General features: G+C 37.5%; 1 protein-coding gene across 1 annotated transcript; it reads left to right on the forward strand.

The window, feature by feature from the left end:
- The first annotated feature begins 20,499 nt into the window (after positions 1 to 20,499).
- Positions 20,500 to 24,762, forward strand: LOC143600048 (nitrate regulatory gene2 protein-like). The gene is made up of 4 exons (XM_077077847.1): positions 20,500 to 21,695; positions 21,885 to 22,069; positions 23,525 to 23,748; positions 23,829 to 24,762. Exons 1-4 carry the CDS (start codon positions 21,170 to 21,172, stop codon positions 24,619 to 24,621), a joined length of 1,728 nt encoding a protein of 575 aa, XP_076933962.1. The 5' UTR covers positions 20,500 to 21,169; the 3' UTR covers positions 24,622 to 24,762.
- Positions 24,763 to 26,303: the final 1,541 nt, after the last annotated feature.

Here is a 26,303-nt window from a genome sequence, read left to right on the forward strand (position 1 = left end):
GCCGCGCGTCGAGTTGCTTTGTCGTGAAAACGACAAGTTAAAGACGGCGCGTAGCCTGGAGGTGGCTCAGGCGCGTTCGCTGCGGGAGGAAAACAAGAGGCTCGCCGCCATTGCTGCGGAGAAAGAGAAGGACTTCAAGGACCTTGAGGTCGAGATTCAGGCCACGCATGAGGCCCGTTCCAAGGCTACCCAAGCTGTTAACGAACAACTTAGGTTGGCCAAGGAAACTGTGCGTAATGCGACCGAGAGGGCCACCAAAGCTGAAGCCGTTGCTGAGCCTCTGTGCACTGAGAACGAAGAGCTCAAAGCCAAACTAGAGAAGCTTCAGCAGGCTCATGATGCTTTGGCTTTATAAGATGCCAAGAAGCTCCAAGAGCTCCTGGATCAGAAGGGTATGCTTGATCGCACTGAGCGCAAGCTTAAGGGAGTTGAAGAGGCTGCTGCTAAGGATGTGTTGCTTGCCAACCTCAACAAGAATGAAGCTGAACGCGCCCGTGATCAAGCTCAAGCTACCCTTCAAGAGGCTCTGACAAATAAGGAGTGGCTTCTGCGAGAAGCGTTGCCTCAGGTATGCATAGCTCCATAATTTTTTTTTATTTTTATTTTTTTGCTTTACGCTTTTCTTTATACTTAGAAAAGTTTTTTATATATTTTTTTTGTAGGTTGTGCATCGGATTTTCGCGAACACATCATATGACGATGCCATGAGTGCAGCACTCAACGCTTCTCATGAAGACGGGGAGAAGGCTAGTTTCCTGCTTGGTCTAGGATTTGTAGAGAAGGGCATCCCGCCTTCCAACTTTCCTTTACACGATGTATACACTGAAGCTGCCTACGACCAAGTTGTGAACCAGTATGCTACCTTCCCGCATCCGGTTGTGGAGAAGGTGAACGAAATTGCGGCTTCTGATGACGGGCTAGCTGTTCTCAAAGCTTTCCTTGAACCGCCACAGCCAACTGATGGTGCGGGTTCAAGTGGGTTTGGAGGGAGTGGTCCCGAAGCTTGAACCTTGAGATCCCTTCCAACCGTTAGGATAGATTTGTATTTTTGTAGGCGGGTATATACCTAGCCCTTCTTGTAATGTTTGAATTTTTATTGTGAATATAAATATTTTGTTAACGCCTTGCCTTGTAAACATTATATGATTTGCTCATGCATATTTTAGTTTAATTTAGCAATTTTCTAAGTGTTTTGAATAAGTTAACCTTTTGATGCGTGTTTGATAATAGGTTAATGTTCTGTTTCCTCTATCATGATTGTGCGAGTAGAACCGTCACTTCACTTAGTAGGATGATCAAACAATACCTATATCTGACCTGCGTGAAGGTTTTCCTCAACTCCTTAGAAATATTTACTGTTTTTGTGTTTATGCGGGTTGTGCCGCTTTCCACACGCAACGACTTACTTCCTCCCACACTTATTTATGCGGTGAATACCGGCATATCAGTGTGGTTAGTTCATAAGTATAAAGGTAAGGCTATCAACACAATGTGATAAAGGAGAATCATTTCCATTAGAAGTGGCTCTAGGCCTTTTCTTTACAAGTTTGGAATTGATCTACATGTAACATTTGCGTAATTGAGCTCCATTCCATGTTCTTGGGATGGGGGTGCCATCGAGCCTTTCGAGCCGGTATGCGCCTTTTCCCAAAACTTCTTTAATGATGTATGGCCCTTCCCAGACCGGGGCCAGCTTTCCTGGGCGCTCTTGGTTCGAAGCCTCGTTGTTACGCAGTATGTAGTCTCCGACATTGAAGTTGCAGAGTTTTACCCGCGTGTTGTAGTACTTTTGCATTTGTCGCTTGTAGTTCTCTTCACGCGCTGCGGCTAAGTCTCTGCGTTCTTCGGTTAGCATAAGGTCTAACCGTCTTTCCTCATCATTGTCTTCTGGTTGAGTTATGACTCTTGGTGAGGGTAGGCCAATTTCGACCGGGACCATGGCTTCAGTGCCATAGGTGAGGCTGAACGGGGTTTCGCCCGTGCTTGCCTTTTTTAGTGTTCTGTTCGCCCAAAGGACATGTGGAACTTCGTCCACCCAGCCGGATCTATGCTCCAAGAGTCTTTTCTTTATGCCGTCGACGATGCTCTTGTTTGCTCTTTCCACCTCACCATTACCCTGCGGGTGTGCCACTGAGGTAAAGGTGTGGGTGATTTGAAGTTCTTTCAGCCACTTTTGTAGCTTCTGGTCAGCAAAGTTGGTGCCGTTATCGCTCACCAAATTCTGTGGAAGTCCAAAACGACAAATAATAAATTCCCAAATAAATTTTTTGATATGTTTTGCGGTTTTTTGGGCTAAGGGTTTTGCTTCTATCCACTTGGTGAAGTAGTCGATGGCTACCACTAGGAACCGAACGTTCCCTGCTGCTGTGGGAAATGGGCCTGTCACATCGATGGCCCACTTCTGAAATGGCCATGAAGAAGTGACTGGAACAAGTTCGTTCTTCGGGCGATGCGTGTTGGGTGCGTAGAGCTGGCAGGACCTACATTTTCTGATGTAGGCCAGCGCATCCATATGCATCCCCGGCCAAAAGTATCCCGCGTTGTTTAGCTTAGCTACAACTGCGCGTGGACCTGCGTGTACTCCACAGATGCCTTCGTGTACTTCCCTTAGGAAGTAATCGGCATCTTGGTCGTCAACGCATCTGAGGAGTGGGCCAAGAAAGTTACGCCTGTAAAGTATGTCATCAACAAATTGATAGTTCAGTGATTTACAGCGTATCTTTCTTGCCTGTGTCTTTGACTCTGGTAGTATACCCGCCGCAAGGTAATTTATGATTGGTGTCATCCATGTTTCCGTGCCGGTTTGGATGACACAAATTTCCTTGTGCGGGACTGATGGTGCTCCAAGGAGTTCAACGCGGATGTCCTTTCCCAAGTGGGTGAAGGCTAACGATGCAAGCTTGCTTAACGCATCCGCAGATTTGTTTTCGCTTCGCTTGATGTGCACAACTTTGCAATCGTTAAAATCGCGCATAAGGGTTTTGGCTTGTGCGAGGTACAAGGCCATTGTGTCGTTCACGGCCGTGTACGTCCCGTTTATTTGGTTGGCTACTAACATGGAATCCACGTGGGCTTCCAAGTTTTTCACCCCCATCTTACGCGCAATTCTTAATCCAGCCAAGAATGCTTCGTACTCCGCTTCGTTATTCGTACTTGGGAAATCCAGCCGAATAGCGTAAGTGTACTCTTGGCCTGCTGGGTTAGTTAGTTTCAACCCTGCGCCTGAACCCTCGTTGTTGGCTGCTTCATCAGTATAGAGTCGCCAGACAAAATCAATGTCCTGTGCTGGAGAGGGTTGGGCCTCTTTCTGGCACTCTTTTTCCCGCGAAGCGGGGACTTCTGCGATAAAGTCGGCCAAGACCTGGCCTTTTATGGCTGATTAAAAACACCATGCCACCACTTAATAGTTGTTAAAAGAATAAAAAATGCATACGGAAGAAAATTTCCAATTAATTTTACAAAACGCGTCAGCAAGCGTGGTGATATAGGCTACAAACCAAACCCAAAACTTGAAAAAGGAATCCCGATTTTACAATGTTACCCAGAAAAACCATTAGACTATCAAGTAAATCTAAGAAATTTAGATATCCATATTGAAAATATAAAGCATAAGCTTAAACAATGTTATACAGATAATCCATTACAATTTTGGAATAAAAATCATATAACAGCAAAATTAGAAATGAAAGATAAAGATAAGGAAATAAGAATAAAGCCCATGAGATATAATCCAGAAGACCAAAAAGAATTTAGCACCCAATTAAAAGAACTTTTAGATTTGAGATTAATTAGAGCTAGCCACAGCCCACATAGTTCTCCTGCATTCCTGGTAAGAAAACATGCAGAAATAATAAGGGGAAAACCTAGAATGGTAATAAACTATAAAAAATTAAATGATAATACTGTTTTTGATGGATATTTCTTACCCCATAAAGAAAGTTTAATAAACTGGACTAGAAATAAAAAGATATTTTCTAAGTTTGATTGTAAAAGTGGATTTTGGCAAATAAAAATGCATCCTGATAGTATTAGTTATACTGCATTCTCCACCCCTCAAGGTCAGTATGAATGGCTTGTGATGCCTTTTGGATTAAAAAATGCACCACAGATTTTTCAAAGAAAAATGGATACTATATTCAAAAATTACGATTTTATTTTTGTTTATATTGATGACATTTTAATATTATCTGATAATATCAATAATCATTTAAAACATCTTGATATATTTATAGATTTATGTATAAAACATGGTTTAGCCCTATCTGAACGAAAAACTAGCTTACTAAAAGATAATATTGATTTTTTAGGTATGAAAATAGATGGTAAAGGAATAGAACTCCAGAGCCATATTCTTGAAAAAATTATATCATTTCCTAGTAAATTAATAGATAAAAAGCAAGTACAAAGTTTTCTTGGTATATTGAATTATGCTTCAGATTTTATTAAAAATCTCGCAGATATAAGAAAGCCTTTTCAAAACCTATTAAAGAAAGATAAGATATTTAGTTTTGATAAAAGCTTAGAAGACCAAGTGAAAAATATAAAAGAATATTGTAGGAACTTACCAAAATTACAATTACCTAAAGAAAACGATGATTTGATATTAGAAACAGATGCTTCAGAATATTATTGGAGTGGGATACTTAAAAAAATAGACTATGACTCCGAAAATAAAAAAGTTGGTGAAAGCATTTGTAGATACTGTTCAGGCACTTTTAGTGACACTGAAACAAGATATCATATTAACGAAAAAGAGCTTTTAGCAGTTGTAAAAAGTTGTCAAAAGCTTTATTATTTTCTATTACCAGTTAGATTTTTACTAAGAACTGATAATACACAAGTAAAAGCTTTTATAAAAAACAATTTGCCCTCTAAACCTGAGTATAAAAGGTTAATTAGATGGCAAACTTTACTATCCGAATATAATTTTGATATAGAAATAATTAAATCTGATAAAAATGTATTAGCAGATTTTTTAACCAGAGATGGAAGATCATGAGATAGCCCAAAAAATGGATAAGCATATTGAAGACATGGATAGGCAGGTGGTGTCTATAAAAGAAATAATGAAAGATATGAAAGAGATGCTAAGTTATTTTAGCACTCTCCCTGAACAGGTCTCAGACCTAAAAGATTTGATCACAAGAAATTGTCTTCTTATAGACTCAAAAATAGTCTTTTATGAATATGATAGCATGATATTGAAATCTTTGGTAAAGCACCAAATAAAAGAAAGAGTGGATTTATCTCCTATATATAAGGAGGTGAAAATAGAAAAAAGAGATATCCCATCATCTTCAAAGGGAGTTCAAACAATAGATCTTACTTCTGATCAAGATGAACCTAAAGAAAAACATTTTAATTTTAAACCACATTCTGGGCAGACTTCAAATTTTGATAATACTTTCCAAAGGATACCAACTCAACAAGATCTTGTTGAGCAACAGTGGTTTAAAATGAGAGATTTATATAACCTTAAAAATACAGATATAAGATATGTTGATTGTACTGGGGTTTACCCCAGAATTAATTACTTACAAGGTAATTCCCCTGAAGAAATAAGATACTGGTATGATTTTGGATCAATAAATTCAATATATCTTACATCACCAAATTTCCCAGAAATTTCCTTTTTACCAAAATGGGTTAGGGACGGAGTAAGGGACAGTTATCTATATAACTCTACTATTACTCCAAGTGATGTTATGGTGTTAAAACTATTTTCTGCAGGGCCTGATTTTTATAAAAACAATAATTACCCTGCATATCATCTGATTATAATAGAAAAAGTTCATGCATCTCTTTCTTACAATATAGAGACAGAAAGATTAAAAACTTTTCAAAGTTTTAATGAAAATGATATTCATAACAGAAGAGCACTTGGTATGAAGATAATTCTTTGTACTTTAGAAAATATTTTTAAAAGAGAATTTAGAACTTATGGAGGAAGTAAGATGAATTCCTCTGTTATGATAGCTCCAGCAAGGAGAACTCCTCCAGCAGCTAAAAAATATGTAGAGGATAAAATCAGATTTTTGGATACTGGTGTTATAGCATCAAGTCCTCAAGCTCAATATAAACTGTGCTTAACCAGAAAACATCAACACAATGTTTGTCCGGCTTGTTCTAAGAAAAAGGACAATATGATTATTGATTCTCCTAAAGAGAGTCAAATATCATCTGAAGATTAAGATTTTAATTAATCTTATAAAAATGATGATTTAATAAATAATGGATAAACTCTCATGAGATACATACAAAAGTCGGAATGCATGGATCATATAAATCCAAATGTTAGAGTTCCCATAGGGAACATGGATGCAAGAGAAAAGAAAAGCCAAATTTCAAGTTTCCATGAGGAATCTCAACACCAAATTCTATGATCTGACAATGGAGAATTTCAAGAAAAAGAATATCACATTGAAACAAGATATAGATGACAAAGTGGTGAAGTCTATCTAAAGGGATAAGGGGCCTATATAAGAAGAAAAAGAAGGAAGAAGAAGATCATCGGGCCTGGAACAAAATTTCAAAAAAGAGTGTTTAAGCTTTCATGTATTAAAAATAAGAGTGTTTGTATTTACTTATGTACTTTCTTTCACATCTTCATTGTAAAATACCCATCATGAAATAAAAACTTTCACTTTCCTTATAATACCTTTGAGTGTTCTTCCTATTTAGAAGTATTTCTCTTTTAAAAAGAGGAAATCTCCAACTACGAACTGTTTCTTTTTACCATACACCGGAAGTAGGAAACGAAACCTGGTTGAGCTGAATATTGCTGAAGGAGCCAGAGAGGAGTTACCTAAGGCTACTTAGGTTTGGTCTGGAATAACCTAGTAAAAAGACTCCTGGTGTAACCCGGCGATATCTTGGTCAAAACGGGAAAAAGGTACGGAAGCATGTTGGACCCTTGTTCTTTTTAATTTTAAAATACTTTTAAATATTTGAATCTCTTGGGTCTTATAAGGAAAATTCTCATAATTAATTTAAAACAGAGATATAAATACTTGCCTTAATAATTTTAAATTACACTTAAAAATAATCCCTATGTGTTTAAATTTTGCATACTTATTAAATATTTGTTATAATATGTGGTTTATAAAATTCATAAGTTTCTTAACTTAGATATAATCTTAAATTTCATGGATAATAACTTACTTGAACTAATAATCTTAAATCGTTCATATTTTTCCGCTGGTACCTCTGAAATTGGTATCAGAGCCACGCAAATTTCTTTCGCGAGGGCTCTAGCCGATGAATTTAATATACATGAATACGATTTTAATAACTTAATATACTTAGATTATCCTTTTATAAATAATACTTTTACAATGCAAACAGAAGAAATTAGTCAAACTTTTAATTCAGATTATGATTTTGATGAAGATTATATTTCAGATGAAGACTTTAATTTTAGTGGATATGAATTCACTAATTCCGAATACTATTATGATGATACTGATTGGCAATACCCTTCACCGTAATGGAAAATAATAGTTTTAATAAACTAAAAGAAACAGAAAACTCTTTAAAAATAGATAGAGATATGATAGAATTACAAAAAACAATTATATTTTATGGAGATAAAATAATTTTTAAATTAGATACGATTTTAGATTTATTAGAAGCAGCGTTCCCAAATTGAAAAAAACAAAATAACCCCAAATAGATTTCAGGAACCTTTAGTTCAACTTTTACAAAATATGAAAATTCCTAAAGAATATAAAAGAAACTAGAAATGAGCTCAGACGACTCTGAAAGCGAAGTTTACGTATCTCCTGAAATAGAAAATTTAATAACAAAGATAGGGGATATGGAATTAAATGATAATTTTATAAATATAAAGGCTAATGAGGAAAACTTTAATATTAATGATACTGAACAAACAAGCTCAAGTACAAATCCTAAAATTCCAATAAGAGATGAAACCCGTAGGTCAGCACAAGGATATGCTGCTGTAAAATCAACAATAAAAAATGAAGATAATTATAAACCATACCAGAATATGAAAAATGAACCGATTAATCCCTTTGGAATATATTTAGACGTAGATTGTATAAAAAATACGGAAGAAGCAATAGATAAATGGGAAACAGCTTTAAGAATAGCAGTTTCTGTTAATAGAATGGATATTGAAACACTTCAAGGATTCTTAGAAAGAACTTTAATAAATAGTGCTTTAAGATATTGACAAAATTTACCTTTAGATATAAAGAGAACAATATTTGAACAAGATGAAATAATAGCAAACATAATAACAAGAGCAGTGGAAGCCTTTAGGTTAGAATTTTGTGGAGAATGAAATATTATAAAAGACCCAGCAACTATCGAAAAATACTCAACAGCCTTAATAAGATTACAATTATGTGACATATGTGAAATAGATAGATATATTTGTGTATTTCAAGATTATTATTACCATATATATAATCAAGTACCGGATATGAATAGTTATTTAGCATTATTTTTTGCAAAAATACCAGACCCTTGGGGACAAAGATTAATAAAAACTTATAATCCAGGAACAGCTGATACGTTAGGAAAAAGAATAACTCATGTTAGAGATAAATTAAGTGAATGGTGCGGAGATGTTATATTAGCTAAATTAAGCAAAGGATTAAAAAGAAAAATATCTTTATGTTGTAGTAGTCCAAAAATGCCTTTAATGATTGGATGTGATAGTTCATATTATTATGGAAAGATAAAAAGAAAATATAAGAAAAGAACTCATTTTAGAAAAAGATATTTTAAAAAGCGTAAAACAAAATACTATAAGAGAAAGGGATATAAGAAGACGTTTAAGCCTACTTATAAAAGAAAACGAGGTCCTAAGGAATGTAAATGTTATTTCTGTCATGAAAAAGGTCATTATGCAAATGAATGTCCAGAAAAGTTTAAAAAGAATCTTAAAATATTTGAAATAGACGAGGATATAGGAAAAATGATCGAAGAAGGAGATTTTATACCAATAAATGATTTTCAAGAAATAGACTCTGATGAAAGTATATTTATTTTAACTGAAACAGAATATACGTCATCTGAAGATGAATAGATTGGATACAGCCTCTAGTAGTAAAATAAATAATAACATAATCGATTGTCAAAATGAACAGTTAGGAGAATATAAACAAGAAATTTTAATAGATAAGAAAAAGCTTAAGCAAATACAACATGAAAATTTTTCGTTATCAAACTATTCAGGATTTAAATTGAATACTTTACAAAGATTAGGAATAAAACCTAGAGATCATCATTTATATTATGGATTAAACATTCAAGAAAGGGCTCTAGATATTAATATAACATCCAATAAAGTTATGATACCTTTATTATCTAAAAAGGATATTCAAGAAAAAATACAAAAGGTAAGACCAGAAATAAGAAATACTTTAGGATGGGTTCACGTTGGAGCCATCCAAATAATAATAAAATCCACATTTAAAGAAGGTATAGATACTCCTATAGAATTAGCAATCATGGACAATAGGATCTAAAATAGGGAAGAAGCGTGTCTTGGAATATTAAGAGGAAATTTACAATATGGAAAACTTAAATTTAATATTTATCCAAGAATTTCCTATCAAATTCAAGACAAGGATTTTGATAAAACGTTAAGTTTATTACAAGATTTTAAAAGAAAAGATTTCTTTAAACAACAAAACAGGCCATATTCTATTACATATGCTATCTCTTATGCAATATCGAATACTCATCATTCCGATTGTTTTAGTATAAAAGACACAATAGATTTTCCTTTTTTATTTAATGATGTGTGTCAGATACAAACGCCTACCTTACCTAAAATAGAAGAAATAGATTCAAGACCATTAAGTCTTGATTTACAAGATAAACCGTTATTATTATCTAATAATGTTTCTTCTAGATTATCATTTTCTAATAAAAGTGTAATTAGTTACCCTTTAATAAGAAATACAAATTCTAATAGATTCTCTGACATAATTAAAGCAAAAGAAGATACTATAAAAAATTACAAAATACAAGGAGAATACTTTAATGGAAATAAATATTCTTATGTAAACATTTTAATAGATACAGGTGCAAATGGAAACTATATAAATTTCAAACTTTGTAAGAATTTACAAAAATATCCATTAGACGAACCTCACCAGTATACTAATTTTAATGGTGAACTACATGAGATTAATGAAGCTGTGGAAACTATGATAAAATTTGGAGATGAAAAAATTCCATTAAGATTACTAATAAGTAATGAGGATGAAAACGACACATTAGAAATTATGTTAGGATTGACATTTTTAGAAAATGTTAAACCATATCAGATAACCTCCTACGGGTTAAAAATAACACGATATGATAAACTAATATATATACCAAAATGACAAGCTCTAGAAGTATTTATATTCCAATATGAATCACTTATAAAGATTATAAAGCCGAGTATTTTGCAGCTTACATGGATAGTGGTTCAGGATTAAGTATTTGTAAATCAGAATGCTTTCTAGAAGAATACCATGAGGATTTAACACCTTGTAATGGTATTAGTTTTTCTAAGGATATGGTCTCTTTAAGAAGAGGAATAAGAAATCCAATAATATTGTTAGGATCATATCTAGTTAAATGTCCTTCATTCTACTTTTATGATTCAGGATCAGACGTATTATTAGGAAGTGATTTTTTAGAAAGATTTAATAAGATATACTTTATCGCGTATTCTCCCAATTCAATTGCCCATTTGGCTAGGCGCCCTGACAACTCGGGTTTGCCTAGAACGTTTGCAAGTTTGAAGTTGGTGAGAATGGTGATTGGGTGGCCCTGGAAATATCGTCTTAGCCTGCGTGAAGCCTGTACACGCGCTAAGACTAATTTTTCCAGGGTAGAGTACCGGGTTTCTACGTCTGTTAAAATGCGGCTAACATAGTAGATGGGCATCTGGATGCCTTTTCGTTCTACTAGTAAGACTGCCCCGGTTGCTCTGTCTGTGGCGGAGAGGTAGAGAATTAATTCCTCCCCCACTTCTGGTGCTGTGAGTGTTGGGAGTTCGATCAAGCGTGACCGAATCTCTTGAAAAGCTGCTTCCGCTTCTGGTGTCCAGCGGAAGTGCGTTTTCTTCAAGCAATTTCTCAATGTTGACACGAATGGGAACAACCTATCCGCATGGTTTGCCAAAAAGCGGTTAAGTGCGACTAGTCGTCCATTCAGTGTCTGAGCCTGTTTGATGGTAGTAGGTGATTCCATTTTCATAATGGCTTCGACCTTTTCAGGGTTCGCTCTGAAGCCATATTTGGTGACGATGACTCCTAAGAACTTCTCTTCTTCCATCTCAAAGGAACACTTGCTCGGGTTGAGGTTAATGTTTATCCGTCTGAGCGTGTTGAAAGTTTCTTCGATGTCTTTCAACATCGCTTTTGGCTCAAGGCTTTTGATGACCAAGTCATCCATGTAAACTTCCAAGTTCCTCCCGATTTGGGCATGGAACTCTTTGTCCATCAGGCATTGGTATGTGGACCCGGCATTCTTAAGTCCGAATGGCATCATTTGATAACAAAATGTGCCATCGAGTGTCCGAAATGCGGTTTTGTCCTGATCGTCAACGGCCATGTGGATTTGATGGTATCCCTTATACGCATCAAGGAAGCATTTAAGGCGAAACGGTGCTAACGAATCTACCTTAAGGTCAATTTCGGGTAACGGGTAACAATCCTTGGGGCATGCTTTGTTTAGGTCTTTGAAGTCTATGCACATGCGCCATTGTTTGTTGGATTTCGGTACCATGACGAGATTTGCAACCCATGTTTGATATTTACTAACGCGTACGATGCCTGCGTCAAGGAGTTCCTTGACTTGGGTTCTACACGCGTTAGCCTGTTCCGCACCCATTACGCGACGCTTTTGTATGACTGGCGTAAAAAGCCGTGTCACATTTGAGCTTATGCTCCGCCTTACTTCGGGGTACACTAGTCATGTCAGCTGGTGTCCATGCGAAGATGTCAGCATTTTTTTGCAATAAGCGTTTGAGTAAGGTGCGTGTGGGATTAGTGATTGTTGGGCCAATGGTGACGGCCTGGTCAGGGTATTTGCCATTGAAGGCCCATTCTTCTGGCTCGGTAATGGTCGGTTTAGCCATCTTTGGTTTGGGTTTAGATGAGACAGATGCGATGCATACCTGGGGAATACCCGTGATCATCGCGACACCCTCAGCTGTTGGCCATCCCATCATGCCATAGACCGAAGACACCACGGCATTAAATCTTGCCATCCCATCTCTCCCGAAGAGAATGTCGTATGTGTGGTGTGGCTTCCTCATTACGACGAAGTCCACGTCTTCTGTGCGGGAGTATTTCCCGTCCGTGAGAGTGACGGGGAAAGATAGGATACCCAAGGGGGTGTTTGTGCTGCCGTCAAACCCTTCCATCGAGGCGTAAACCGTTTCTAGGCGTTCTCTGTCTTCGTCGTCTAGCTTGTCGAAGAACTGCCTATACATGACCGTTGACGAAGCGCCGTTATCAGCAAGAATGCGGGAGGTGATGTAGTGCCCCAGCTGGCTTTTAATGACTATGGGGCCTTCTTTGTTGGCCCCCCCTGGCACACGCGGGAAGCGCAATTCAGCTTCCTTCCACGCACTCGGCTCTGTTGTTCGTCGTTTTCTCCCTCTGACGCTGCCATGAACCATGTGAATGCTGATGTCGACGGGTTTTCGTCCGTTGCCCTTGTACCGATTGTCATTCCTCCCTCCGTTCTTGATTGACGCCACGAGGTGTGTGAGTTTCCCATCTTTGACGAATGTTTCGACGATATCCTTCAAAGATGTGCATTCCTCCGTGGTGTGGCCTTTTGTCCCATGGAAGTCACAGGATTTGCTCTGATCAGCATTATGACGCTGTCGGATTATTGGAGCCTTTGGCCATGGGAGTTTCTCGGTGGCAAATATCTCGGTGACGCTTTTGGTGAGTGGCGTCCATCTGGGATTCCTGTTTGATGAGTGCGTGTTGTCCCTTCCGCCTAAGAGAGGGCGAGAGCTGGATGAGGTGTCAAAGTTTATCCTTGACTGCCAAATACCAAGCTTCCTCTTCTTATTTTGTCGGGCGGTACGAACGTTATTTTCTCTTGTCCTCTGCGTGTAGAGGTTTGTGCTCTGGGAAGATTTCTACCCAGTTGCTTCTCCGTCTCGGCAAAGCGTTTAGCTGCCGTCATGATGGCATCCCACGTGGATGGCATGCCATCTTTACCCGTCAACGTGCGGATAAGCTCTGGGTACTCAGCGCCCTGGATGAAAGCGGCGCGAACAAGATCTTCACTGATGGTGCCCAGACTTAGCTTCTATGAGTTGAAGCGAGTGATGAAGTCTAGCAAAGATTCGTCTTCTTCTCGGATGCAGTTGAGGATCGTCCATTGCTCTTCAGTATATTTTCTTTGTTGACTGAAGTGCTGGCTGAACTTGTGCTGGAAGTCTGCCCAATCGTAGATGTGATGGACCGGTAAACGATCAAATCACGCTCTGGCTGCCCCGACGAGCGTCATTTGGAACATGTAACACCATGTGGGTTCCGTCCAGTTACTGACAGTTGCCCCCGTTATGAATCTGTTCAAGTGATCGTCTGGGTCAGATACGCCATCATAAGTGCCTATGTTAGACATCTGTTTGGCACTTTTTGGAGCGATTGCTTCCGCAATGTCCCTTGCAAATTTGGACGTTCCCGCATTCGCAACAGTTGGTCTAAAAGTTTTGGAAAAGTCACGTGGGTTTCCCCCCGTGTTCTTTGGTTTGAAGGCTTCCTCGAAATTTCTCTTCGAGCGGAAGTCTTCTCTGCGCTTCCCTTTCGCCTTATGACGAGGGTTTGCGTCACTGTCAGATTCTTCCCAATCTTCATCATCCGCATACTCGCAATCGTTGCTCATGTTGAGCCGTTGTCGAGTGCTTCCGAATTTGTCATTGGCCTGCTGCAGTGAACATAAACGTTCGTCCAACTCAGCCTGAAATTCTTTTTGACGTGCTTCCGCCCAAGCCTTAACTTGTTCAAGTGTTTGTTGGGGGAGTCTCGTCTGTTGCTTCTCCACCTGGGTATCAATGAATCCCAAGGGAGGATTGTTTACTGCACTTGTCCCGGCTTGGGTAACCGGGGTAGTGTTCGTAAAAACCGTGTATTCACCGGTGTTCCCCCCAGTAGCTGGGGTTGTGGTTACCGGAGTTTCTTGGTCACTCGGTGGCCTTGGCATCGGAGTAACCTTAACCATCTTTCCAGAAGTTTTGAAAAAACTGAGAAAAAGAATTAGTTCTAGCTTAATGCACGGATGGCGCCAATGAAGAAACACTAAATGTCCCCGGCAGATTACGGATAATCTTAGGGTTAAGTAGATGTTTCCCACGAGGGTTAGGTCCGGCAAAGATGGTTATTCTTCTCGACCTGCAAAACAGACACCGTGAGCTCGTCACTGAGAAGGGGGGGTTCCTCCTTGTGACCACCATCCGGCGTGAGAATCAGACTAGATTGCTCTGAATATAAGTGTATATTGAGAGAAATAGCTAGAGAGAAGATAAGATAATATGAGATGATGATACCGTTCCAAGGTGTTGGAGTATTTATAGCCGAAGGTAGGTTTCCAAGCAGGTACGGCCAGCTGTATAATATTCCTTTTCCACCAACTACGGGTTATGTTCGTGCCACGATGGGAGTTGGTGGGTAGACAGCGGCTGATGGCGACGTTTTGTACTGGAGCGTGCTCCTTCTCGTACTATTGTCGGTGGGCTGTCACCCTGTGATTGGTTCATGGGTCGCTTTTACCAGATCTTGTCTTTTTGTCCATACCTTGGTAGGTATAGTACAAAAGATCTTCTGGAAGCGTACGGACTGGTTCTTTTGGGCGGGAATATTCCCGCCCTGCTCATTCCTTCAGGTGACATTGCTGAAGTATAAGAGTTATTGCCTTATGCGTGTAGCTTTACTGTTAGTGCGGGTAGCCTTCCTTCTTGATTTGTACCCACAGCTGCGGGAACAGGCAGGGTACTGTACCAAGGGAGGCTTTCCTGCGGGAACAGCTGGCTTACTGCGTGTAAGGTCTTCATCTCTGAGCCTGGTGTGTCCTGCGGAACCAGTTGATCTTTGCGCAGACATACCTCTTTAAGGTGTGTCTTGTGGGTCCAACTGGGCTTTGCGGGGACCTACCTCTTCAACATAGAATTTAACGTGTACAATTGTATAGAACATTTGACGACTTGTAAAGACATACGATTTATATATAGTGTGTTGAAGAAGGTGATCGCTATCTTAATCTAGTAGGAAGTTGTAATGGTAATCTCTATCGTTTAGGTAGATGACTAGTACGAAAACTCTCGATCGCATGATCAAAGAGGGGACTAGAGTGGGTTAGCTAACACTCACTTAAATATTTATAATTAGTTGTGTCATCTCTAACCCTTAGACTCCTAGCATTCTGGTATACTTTACTTGCATATCTGAGTTGAGTTGTACAAAAAGTTTACAAGTTGATTAGCCATTTTAATAAAGTTTAAAATAAGTTAAAAAGATTGAAAAACCTATTCACCCCACCCCCTAGCAAGGTTTCTACACGTCTTATTTGGATCTGCATGCACATTATTTTCAAGTAAGGGTGTTATCTATTCAGCTTTCGATTTGTTCGGTTTGAAAACAAATTATGAGCACCCCTAATTTCAAGTCTTTGGCCCAACACTCATTCATCAGCTTGTTTCTTTCGCCTTGTGCTTGTAATAGATCACTTTCTTTTCTCGGTTCAGCCCAACATGCCTTATTTCTTAGGATTCAGCGCGCAATAAAATATATTTGCGGTGGAAGACTTTAATATTTCACTATTTGGACACCTCAAGACCAGATTGTTCATGTTTTAGGCTTTCCATAAATTTTCATACATGTGTTATATATTTGACACATGGATACCCGACTCTAAAGCGACAACTCACAAGGTATCGGACATAACATAGGGTTCATGATGCAACACCATGTATCGGTAACAAAGAGTGATAATCAAAAATGGTATTACGTTTAACACTTCCCATTCTAGTCATGTTGTATTTTGTATATCACATGACATTTTCACTCTAAAAAACGTACTTGTTGCCCCTAGCTTAATCAAAATTGTTTTATCAATCACTCTTATAGTTCTCGCCCATCCCATTCCAAATGTAATCTTACATTGTAGCATGTATGGGAAAACAAGCCTCAGTAACCAAACTAAACAAGTTATGCCAAAGACCGACTTGAAGTGCTAATTTCGACCAAGGGTTTCCGTAGGTCAAGTTGGGTTTAATGGGTTACTATGGATAGTAGTGTGTGTCAGAATGGTTTTAACTGATCTTAATGGATTCTAACATGTCATACTAGGATGTAATAGTTCATAAAAATGTCTTAAATAGTCATACTAAGCTATAATAAGTTATAATGGACTATATAAGTCATGACGGGTCCTAAATGATGACTCTTAATAGGCCATAATTGGTCTTAGGAGATGTGTTAGGTCTTAATAGAGCATAACAAACATTTTTGGAGTTTTAAGGGTCATGATAACTTTTTAGGTCTTAATTGGTTATATAATATTTTAATAATTTATGTTACTTCGTAGTGAACTAAATTGGGTCGTACCTTTTAACGTGACATATTAGAACTTAAAAGGCATGATAGTTCATGATGCCCTATTACGTAATACCATTTTGTAACGGTCAATGATATACCTTTAGATTGACCAAGTATGTTTGTGATTGATCATTGTCAAACAAGATAAATTAAATATATTTGTGATTGTCCTACATTGGCCAGATATGGTTGTGAATGGCCATTATTTACCATGATTGACCTAGATTGATTAACTTTGAATAAATAAATCGTTACAAGTGACTAATTTTCACTTTGAATGATCAAGTACAATTGTGGCTGAGCAATATTGACCTAATATTATGATCGGTGACTGATCAACATTAAGCAATTATATTTGTGACTGGCTTGAACTGGTTGAATAAAGTTGTGACTCACTAAGTTTAGTCGTACATTATCATTGTTGTTCATGATACCTAGATCGATCGGATGTTTGCCAATATCAATCAAGTAAATGTTTTAGAATTAGATTAATAACAAAATAACTATGAATGATCAATTATTCTTTATCAAGTATAATCATACTTAGTATAGTTGTTATGCACCAAGATGTGATCTGCAAATTCCTGTTATTAATGACCATGGTTAACCAAGATCGACAAGTGTTAACCAATATTTATCAAGTATAGATGTGATTGACCAAATATAGTTGTGGACTTGTGGTTGACCTAGTTTAATCAGTTCATAGGTAATTCACGACGAATATGAAATAATATCAAGGTTAAAAAATCTTAAAAGAAGAAGATAGACCAAATGTTTAAACGGTCGTTTGTGATTTCAGACGAATTACTTAATATAAATGAATATTTGAAACTAAGGGCACGTTCGTTTCACATAATTTGTGGGAATTCAAAGGAATTGGAATTAAAATCTCATGACATGTCGTGTTCTTTTCGTTGGAATTGGAATCCTAATTCCATTTTGGTGTGTTCGGTTGACAAGGAATTTGAATTGGAATTCAATTCCTTCAAATTCCTTTAAACAAAGGGATTCTAAATCCTTCCATCATGTGAAGGAATTCAAGTAAATTTGATGGAATCTTCAATTGGGTGACTTACATGGTCGCGATCGGGTCGACATTTCGGGTGTGTTCACATTCAGGTTGACGCTCCGAGTCTTAGCGCTTTCAGCTCAATGCTCCGGGCCTGGTCGCGTTTGGGTCAACGCCCCAGGTCAGCTCGCATTCAGTTCGGCACCCCGCGTCAGTTTGTGTTCAGTTTGACGCCAGGGTCAGTTCGGCTCAACCCGACCCGGTCCGCCGACACCCCGGCCATTTCATGGACCAAATCGAAAAAAAGAATAGAAACCGAAATGAAACGAAACCGAACAAACCAAAACGAAACAGAAAAAAATATAAACCGAACAAAAAAAAGCTAACCATGATAAAAGTTAAACCGAACCTAGTAAACCGACCAAAATGAAACAAAAAAAGGGAAACGAACAAAACGAAACAAAAAATTAAACCCAAACGGAAACGAAACAAAAAAAACGACATAAACGAACCAAAAAAACCGAAACGGGCCGAAACAAAAAAAGCTGAATAAAATAAGCAAAAAACAAACTTGAACCAAAACATAAACCGAAAAAAACATCATAAACGAACAAAAAAAACCAAAACGGGCCGAAACCCAAGAAAATGAACAACATAAGCAAAAAACAAATTTGAACCAAACAGAAACCGATAAAAACAAATAAAAAAAACCGACACGGGTCGAACCCTAAAAAAGTGAACAAAATAAGCAAAAAACGAACTTGAACCAAACAGAAACCGAAAAGACAGCGTAAACGAATCAAAAAAAATCGAAACGGGCCGAAACCCAAAAAAATGAACAAAATAAGCAAAAAAACGAATTTGAACCAAACAGAAACCGAAAAAACGAACCAAAAACACGAAACGGACCGAAACCCAAAAAGCTGAACAAAATAAACAAAAAAACGAACTTGAACCAAACAAAAACCGAAAAAAACAACATAAACGAACCAAAAAAACCGAAACGAGCCGAAACCCAAGAAACTGAACAAGATAAGCAAAAAAAACGAACTTGAACCAAACACAAAACGAAAAAACTAAACTAAATAAGCAAAAAAAAATAACTTGAACCAAACAGAAATAGAACAAAACGACTTAAACGAACAAAAAAACCGAAACGAACAGAAATCTCAATAAACTGAACAAAAAAATAAGAAAAAAAAACGAACATGAAGAAAATAGAAAATGAAAAACCAACAAAACGAAAGTTTTTTAGTTTTTGAGATTTTGTTAAGATAATTAATTTCTTATAACTTGTAATTATTACGTTATTGATTTAGGTCCTATTCTCTCAAATCAAGCCGAAGAAATTTCGAGTACTTATATACGACAAAGTAACGTAATATCGATTAAATATAAAAAAAAGTATAGAATTATTGTAAAGATAACACTTGGCCATCATGGGTGTTTTCATCATGAAAAATTAATACAATCATCACACTTTTTAGCCCAATTAATTTATTTAACGCTAATAAAATAAATACTATTGTAAATTATTTGCGTATTGATTAAACCAAGAGTTTTGGTAATCGTCATATCGGGACACCTGGCGAGTTGGCGGCATGTGTTTAGGCCATATATTTTATTTATTTATTAATTAGTGTTTATCTCCGTATTACATGATTAAGAATTTAATAACATTTTTAGGGTTTAATGATAAAATAGTTTTATAAATAAATAAGATATTATAAGCCTAATTAAAAACTATATGAGTTTGGTGTGACTTTTGACCCGCTTATTTTTTACTATAAAATTGTTTATTAATTATAAATATTTTTTTTTAAATGAATATCAATTTTAGTATAATTCTATTTTATAGGATTTTCATATCAAATATTTTGTAAGATTAATTTTTATTTTAATGAGATGTTATGACTCGTTTAAAGGCTATCTAGGTTTGATGAGACCAATACTCGTGAATTCGATCAAATGCATGAAAAACCTACATTTACAAATAAAACAATTTGGTGGCTTGAGAAAATGTATGGAGCAATCAGATATCTTATAAAGGTTCCGTTTATATATATTTAAGATTAAGATTTAAGATTTTAATATTAATCAGTAAAGATTTTGTATCGTTATGAACCTAACAGATAACGATCAAATTAGATTTTGTCTATAACTAACCTAGCAAATACCAACTGAATATGCGGTTGGACATTGGCAAAAAGAATTTGTGTTTAGTTTCGATGTTGTTTATTTGATTGACCATTGGGTTACATTTGGTGCATTAAGAACCTAACCAGACTCGATTTGTAACAAACATAATCGATATCAACCTAATTTTCAGGGGACTTTGAGGAAATTAATTTATGAGTTTAGTTCTAGTGGCGTTTATTTGATCTATCATTGAGTTTACATCAGGTACCGCGGATGGACATAATACACCGATGAACAATAAAAACAACTTTTTACTGTTAATACAAACCAAATTCGTGACGGTTCATCACCGCAATGCACATTTTAGTTTTTGTTTTTAATATGTTAACTTGTTGTATTTTTGTGCGGTAACTTGATACATGCTGAATTTATGTAAATTTGTGATCGTGCCGCATAAGTTTTACCAACCCAATATAAGTTGTTTTAAATATATTTTTAGTCATAATACGAGAAACAATACTATTACATGTATTTCTTTGTTGAGTTTAGTATTCTTACTGTTACGACTTACGAATTTGAGTTTCTGTAAACTTTTTATTTAGTTTTTTAAACGCAGAAAACTAAAAGCCAACAAATTAATAATAAATTTCCATTTTGTTGTTCGTTGAAGACATAAACACCAACACCCCAACACACACACTCTGTACTGCTCTGCCACTCTCTCTCTCTCTCTCTCTCTCTCTCTCTCTCTCTCTCTCTCTTTCACCACTTCGCCGGAAACCCACCTCCGGCCACCATGGGTTGAACCGCCTCCAAGCTAGGCAACGAAGACTCCGTCCGCCGCTGCAAAGACCGCCGCCGTCTCATCAAAGAAGCCGTCTACGCCCGCCACCACCTCGCCGCCGCCCACTCCGACTACCTCCGCTCACTCAAATCCACCGGATCCGCCCTCTCCGTCTTCGCTTCCGGCGAACCCCTCGCCGTCGCCGACCAAACTCCCGCCGTCCTCCTCCCCACCCCATCTTCCACCTCCACCAAACCCCCTTCATTCCACCGCCACCAACCACCACCAACACCGCCGGCGCCGGCGACCCCATCTGTTGCTAGCTCAAAACCCAGATCGATTCCGGCCACTGCCGTTAATCACCATCAACGCCGACCAAAACCCACTATCAAACTCCCACACATTCTCTCAGACTCAAGCCAAGCTTCTTATTCCCCTAGAGAAAACCCTAATAATAATAGTAATAATAATAATAATTACACTTACCATGCTCAATATAACTATGCTTCAACACCCTCACAAGCTTCCTCAGTCTGGAACTGGGAGAATTTTTACCCGCCTTCGCCTCCGGATTCCGAATACTTTAACACCCGAAAGCCGAATTTCGACACCGAAGAAGATGACAAATCCTCAGTTTATTCGGGTTCAATGTATTCGGAAACGACGAATCACAATGAAAGCAAAGCGGGTTCGGTTTATTCGACTAATTCCCGTAATAATAATAACATTAATAATAATTCGAAACTGAAGAAACATTTGCAATTAGACGAGGTCGAACCGGAAGAGGTGCAATGTAGTGAATGGGGTGATCACTACAGCACCACTAGCTCCACTTCAGATGATGAGGAAATTGATAACGATTCGAGATCCGAAATTGAGAGCCGGTCGAATTTCGGGTCATCGGTTCACAACGAGTCGGTGATTCGGCCGCCTTCGGTTCCCAAATCGAAGTTTTCGTTTAAATCGGAGAAGTCTGAATCGTTGGGGAGCTGGAAGACGAGCCAATACGAAGATAATTCCGATATGAGGATGGTGATTAGGCATCGGGATTTGGCGGAGATCGTTTCGTCGATTAAGGAGTATTTTGATAAAGCGGCGGGTTCGGGTGAACAAGTTTCGGAAATGCTTGAAACGGGTCGAGCTCAGCTCGACCGCAGTTTCAGCAGTTTAAAAAGTAAGAATTACTACTAAATCGTGTCAGGATATTGTCCGTTTTACCTAATGTTATTGGATGGGTATTTAATTAAGGGTAAAACGGACAATATCTTAGCTAGTATTAGTTTGATAATTTATTTTGAATTTTGAAATATCTTAGCTAGTATTAGTTTGATAATTTATTTTGAATTTTGAAATTGGAATGCAGAGACAGTGTATCATTCAAGTGGTGTTTTTAGCAATTTGAGTTCAAGTTGGACATCAAAGCCGCCATTGGCAATAAAGTACCGGTTTGAACCGGGTTCAATTGGTGAACCGGGTGGGTCAAAGAGTTTGTGTTCAACTCTAGAGAGACTCTTGGCTTGGGAAATGAAGCTGTACCAAGAAGTAAAGGTAATATTATTATTATTATTATTTATTATTAGAATTAAATATTTAAGTTGACATGATTTTGAAATTGATTGCTTTTAATTTTGTTGGCCCTTTATTATCCAATTTATATTTAATAGAATAGGCTTTGCGATTCAAAAGGGGATAGCAGCGCAACTTGTTGCTCGCTTACCCATTATACATATGTAATTCGGTTTGTGTTATATATAAATGGATTTATAAAAAAAAAAAATTCAAACAAGATCTTGAAATAAAGATATGTTTTGGTGGGAAAATGTCGCCTTTAGACCATGTGTAGTGGTGGCTTTGCCACCTGCGTTTTGAGCCATAACGCGGGGGGTACACCCCCCCCCCCCCGCGTTATGTTGAAGTCAAATTTGCAAGCGTTTTATATACAACGCTGAGAATGGCACCAAAAAACAAGTGTGTAACTCTGGAAACACCACCCCCCTCCAAGTTATGGAGGCTTTATGACTACACTTGTTTTTTGTATAAAACCATAACTCTGACTGGGCGCCACGTGGCGCATAACCCCTGGATGTGGAGCTTTACGACTACACATGGTCTTATGGTGATAGTAATCTTTAGTGGGTGGTTCTTTTGTATCACCGAAATGCCCTGGTCAATGTCTGCCCATGGATTTTGACCATGGTGTGTTAGTTTTATCCATTGTGTTTTACAAAAGGGTATTTGAAAAAGACTATTATTTTGATATTTTCCAGTCTTTATTATGCCTTAAAAGAAGAGACCCCATATAAATAGGTTGATAAAAGATATCATTTTACAAAATAAATTAAAAATCTTGCTGTATGTAGAGTATATAAAATGACCAAATTGCCCTTAGTGGTAAGTGTTATCCGGTACCACCATTGAGCCATGTGAAAGGTTGTGTAGAAAAAAGCTCTTATTTTTCCAAACTTGTTTTCTTGTGAAATGACCCTTTTGCCCCTGGAGGTTTTAGCAGGTAGCCTGATCATGTATGACACATTTGTGTATTTTGAAAAAATGACGAAACTGCCCTTGGGGGTATTAAACGGCAGGGTTATCTTTTATGAGACGTTGTGGGCCATGTGAAGCATTCCAGAATGTGAAAAGAAAACTGGTTGGGCAAAGGTTGGAAATAAGTGAGAGAAATAAAGGCTGTGTGACCAAAGTGTCCCTGTAAGTAGTAACTGGGAGTCTGACCAGTTATGACAACTGGACTAGCAATCTTTGTCTGTCATCAAATGCATACTAGAAAACAAAACTCATTTTGGTTTTACATTACTAGCAGGCAACAACAATGTTAACCCTTTTATCTTGTTCTTCTTATATTTGCCAGATGTTTGTGTAACGCTTATCAACATGAAATGATTGATATGTCACATTCATTTTATACTGTGTGTTATAGGATTCCAACATAATTTGCAACATTTCATTTTTTTTATATTTTTAAAAATTTAATATTAATTTTTTTAGGCAAGAGAAGGTGTTAAAATTGAGCATGAAAGGAAGTTGTCATCACTGCAAAGCCAAGAATACAAAGGGGAAGACGAAAGTAAATTAAACAAAACAAAAGCTTCGATAAAGAAACTTCAGTCGCTAATTGTCGTGACATCACAGGCGGTTACAACCACCTCAACCGCCATTGTCGGCCTGCGTGACGCCGAGCTGGTCCCACAACTTATCGAACTTTGTCACGGGTATGTAATACTTCAACAACTCGGTTTCAAATTAATGAATTGGTGAATAATATTAATAATTTAATATGGCATTTATGCAGATTAATGTACATGTGGAGATCAATGAACCAGTGTCATGAAGTCCAAAACCATGTAGTTCAACAAGTTCGGGGTCTGGTCAACCATTCAACAAAAGGCGAGTCAACATCCAACCTCCACCGCCAAGCGACTCGTGATCTTGAAGCGGCAGTGTCTGCCTGGCACGCGAGTTTCTGCCGCCTTATAAAGTTCCAAAGAGATTTAATCAGGTCCCTTCAAGGATGGTTTAAACTCACTCTTCTTCCGGTCAACACCGAAGAAGTCAACATTAACGGATCACAGCCGTCGTCGGATGTTTACGTAATATTTGATGAGTGGAAGCTAGCCCTCGATCGATTACCCGACACTGTGGCTTCCGAATCTATTAAAAGCTTCATAAACGTCGTGCATTCGATTTCCTTAAAGCAAGCTGAAGAAATGAAGGTGAAAAAACGAACTGAATCCGCATCGAAAGAGTTGGAGAAAAAGGCATCATCTTTAAGAAGCATAGAGAAGAAATATTATCATTCTTATTCCATGGTCGGGCTCGGGCTACCGAGCAGCGGGCAGGATGAGGGGCACGGGCTGGATGCACGGGACCCGCTTTCAGAAAAGAAGAGCGAGCTCGTGGCGTGTCAAAGACGTGTCGAGGATGAAATGGTGAGGCACTCGAAGGCGGTCGAGGTGACTAGGTCCATGACTTTGAACAACATTCAGACGGGTTTGCCGGGTGTTTTTCAAGCCATGACAAGTTTTTCAGGGTTGATAATGGAGGCACTTGAGGATGTTTGCAACAAATCTTATGTGGTTAAATAGAGGGTTTTGGGTCTGGTTAATTGTTTTGAAAGAAAGGGTAATAGGTTATAATATAATTCATAGAATTATTATTATATGTGTTATGATGTTCTTAATGGCTAAAAGTTTAAATTTTTGAAGAGGGGTTTTGAGATGTTAAATGTATATGTGGGGGATTTTTGGCAAGTTTTATATATTTTGTATAATATTCCGTTTTGTTCTCATGTTATGTGTTACTAGTTATATTAAACTCCTAGGGGGTGTTTGGTAGAGGGAATTGAGGGGTGAGAAATGGAATCGGAAAGAATTCTCTTGTTTGTTTATGAAAGAAAGAGGTGAGAAATGGAAATAAACAATTTTCATTTCTCTGATTTTGTTTCTCTAAAAAAAGCGGAGAATTGGATTTCTAGGGTTTCATTTCTCAGCCTCACTCTCTCACGTCTCTCCCTGCTGTTCGATCTACAGCAGCAAACTCACGCCTCTCCCTGCTGTTCGATCGACTTGCAGCCTCTAATCACCCACAAATCATCTCCAATCCAAGAACCGAGTTCGTATTCGCGATCCTTGCTTCGATTCCAACGATCCTAGGTATGAAACTTTCATTTTTTCGACTTTCTTATGCTCGATCAGACCTAAACCTCGATCCAAACTCAGCTGCTGATGTCGATTGTTATCGTGGGATGCTTGTATGTTGTTGGTAATCGATTTAGATATGTTAGATTTCAATGGTTTATGTTTAATTCGACTCTTGATGAAATCTTTGATGTCTAGGTTGGGAATTGAACATTATATGGTATGAAATTGATGAGTTTGAATCATGAATTTTATGTTAGAATGATATTTAGATGCTAGGTTGAATGTTGGAACCGATAAATTGAATGTTTACATGAGTTGCTTGAATGCTGTTGCTGATGAAATCTGTAATGCTGTTTTGTTCAAACAATATTTTGATCATAACAGATGCAAATTGATCGTTTCTTGAGTCTAACATTAAGTTCAAAGAGTCTAGTTTCAAACCCCACTGGTTTCGTAATTTTTAGAGAAGTTTTGATTACCCAAACGTGAAAAATAAAACCGAAGGTCAAATCTGTTTTTGACTGACAGATTTTAGGTCCACTTCTAAAAAGCATAACTCTCTTGTTTTTGAAGTTTTAGACTTCATTTCTCTTTCTAATGAACATTTTAAGTGTCTAGAATATTTCCCAATTGGCATTGTATGCAAATCCTGAGTAGTCAATTTTTGAGAAATTTTGACATTTACAAACTCTGAACAGTAAGTTTTAGATACCTTTGATAATTAGCATTTTAGTTGAAAACCTTATGCATACTTTAAAAATTTGAGAAAAATATATAAACACCTAGAGATGTTGAAGTTTCTGTGAAAATATTTTCATAATTTATTTCAATTGTTTTGTTGATAAATAAATCTATATTTACAAACTCAAATCTGACCAAAAAACTCAGATTTCTACATATCAACAAATCATCACTTTTTACACCATTTTTATCTAGAAATTGACTTGTAACTCACATGGAAATCTTAGGGATCTTGTATAACATTGACTTGTAACTCACATGGAAACTTGGATGTTCAATTTCATCCAAAATAACATATATATTGATGTAAACATTGGCAATTAAACAACATTCAGCAAGTCAGTGAATAAAGTAGCATGTAATCATTTTTCTTGCTTTCATGATCA

The sequence above is a fragment of the Bidens hawaiensis genome, unplaced genomic scaffold (assembly GCF_021521415.1).
Source record: "Bidens hawaiensis isolate Kalapana, Puna unplaced genomic scaffold, B.hawaiensis_p1.1 tig00053247_1, whole genome shotgun sequence".
Classification (NCBI taxonomy): Eukaryota; Viridiplantae; Streptophyta; class Magnoliopsida; order Asterales; family Asteraceae; genus Bidens; species Bidens hawaiensis.

Coding starts and splice junctions, on each gene's coding strand:
- LOC143600048 (XM_077077847.1), top strand. CDS start 21,170: ATGTATTCGGAAACGACGAATCACAATGAAAGCAAAGCGGGTTCGGTT. Junction 22,070..23,524: donor AGCTGTACCAAGAAGTAAAG/GTAATATTATTA, acceptor TAATTTTTTTAG/GCAAGAGAAGGTGTTAAAAT. Junction 23,749..23,828: donor CTTATCGAACTTTGTCACGG/GTATGTAATACT, acceptor GCATTTATGCAG/ATTAATGTACATGTGGAGAT.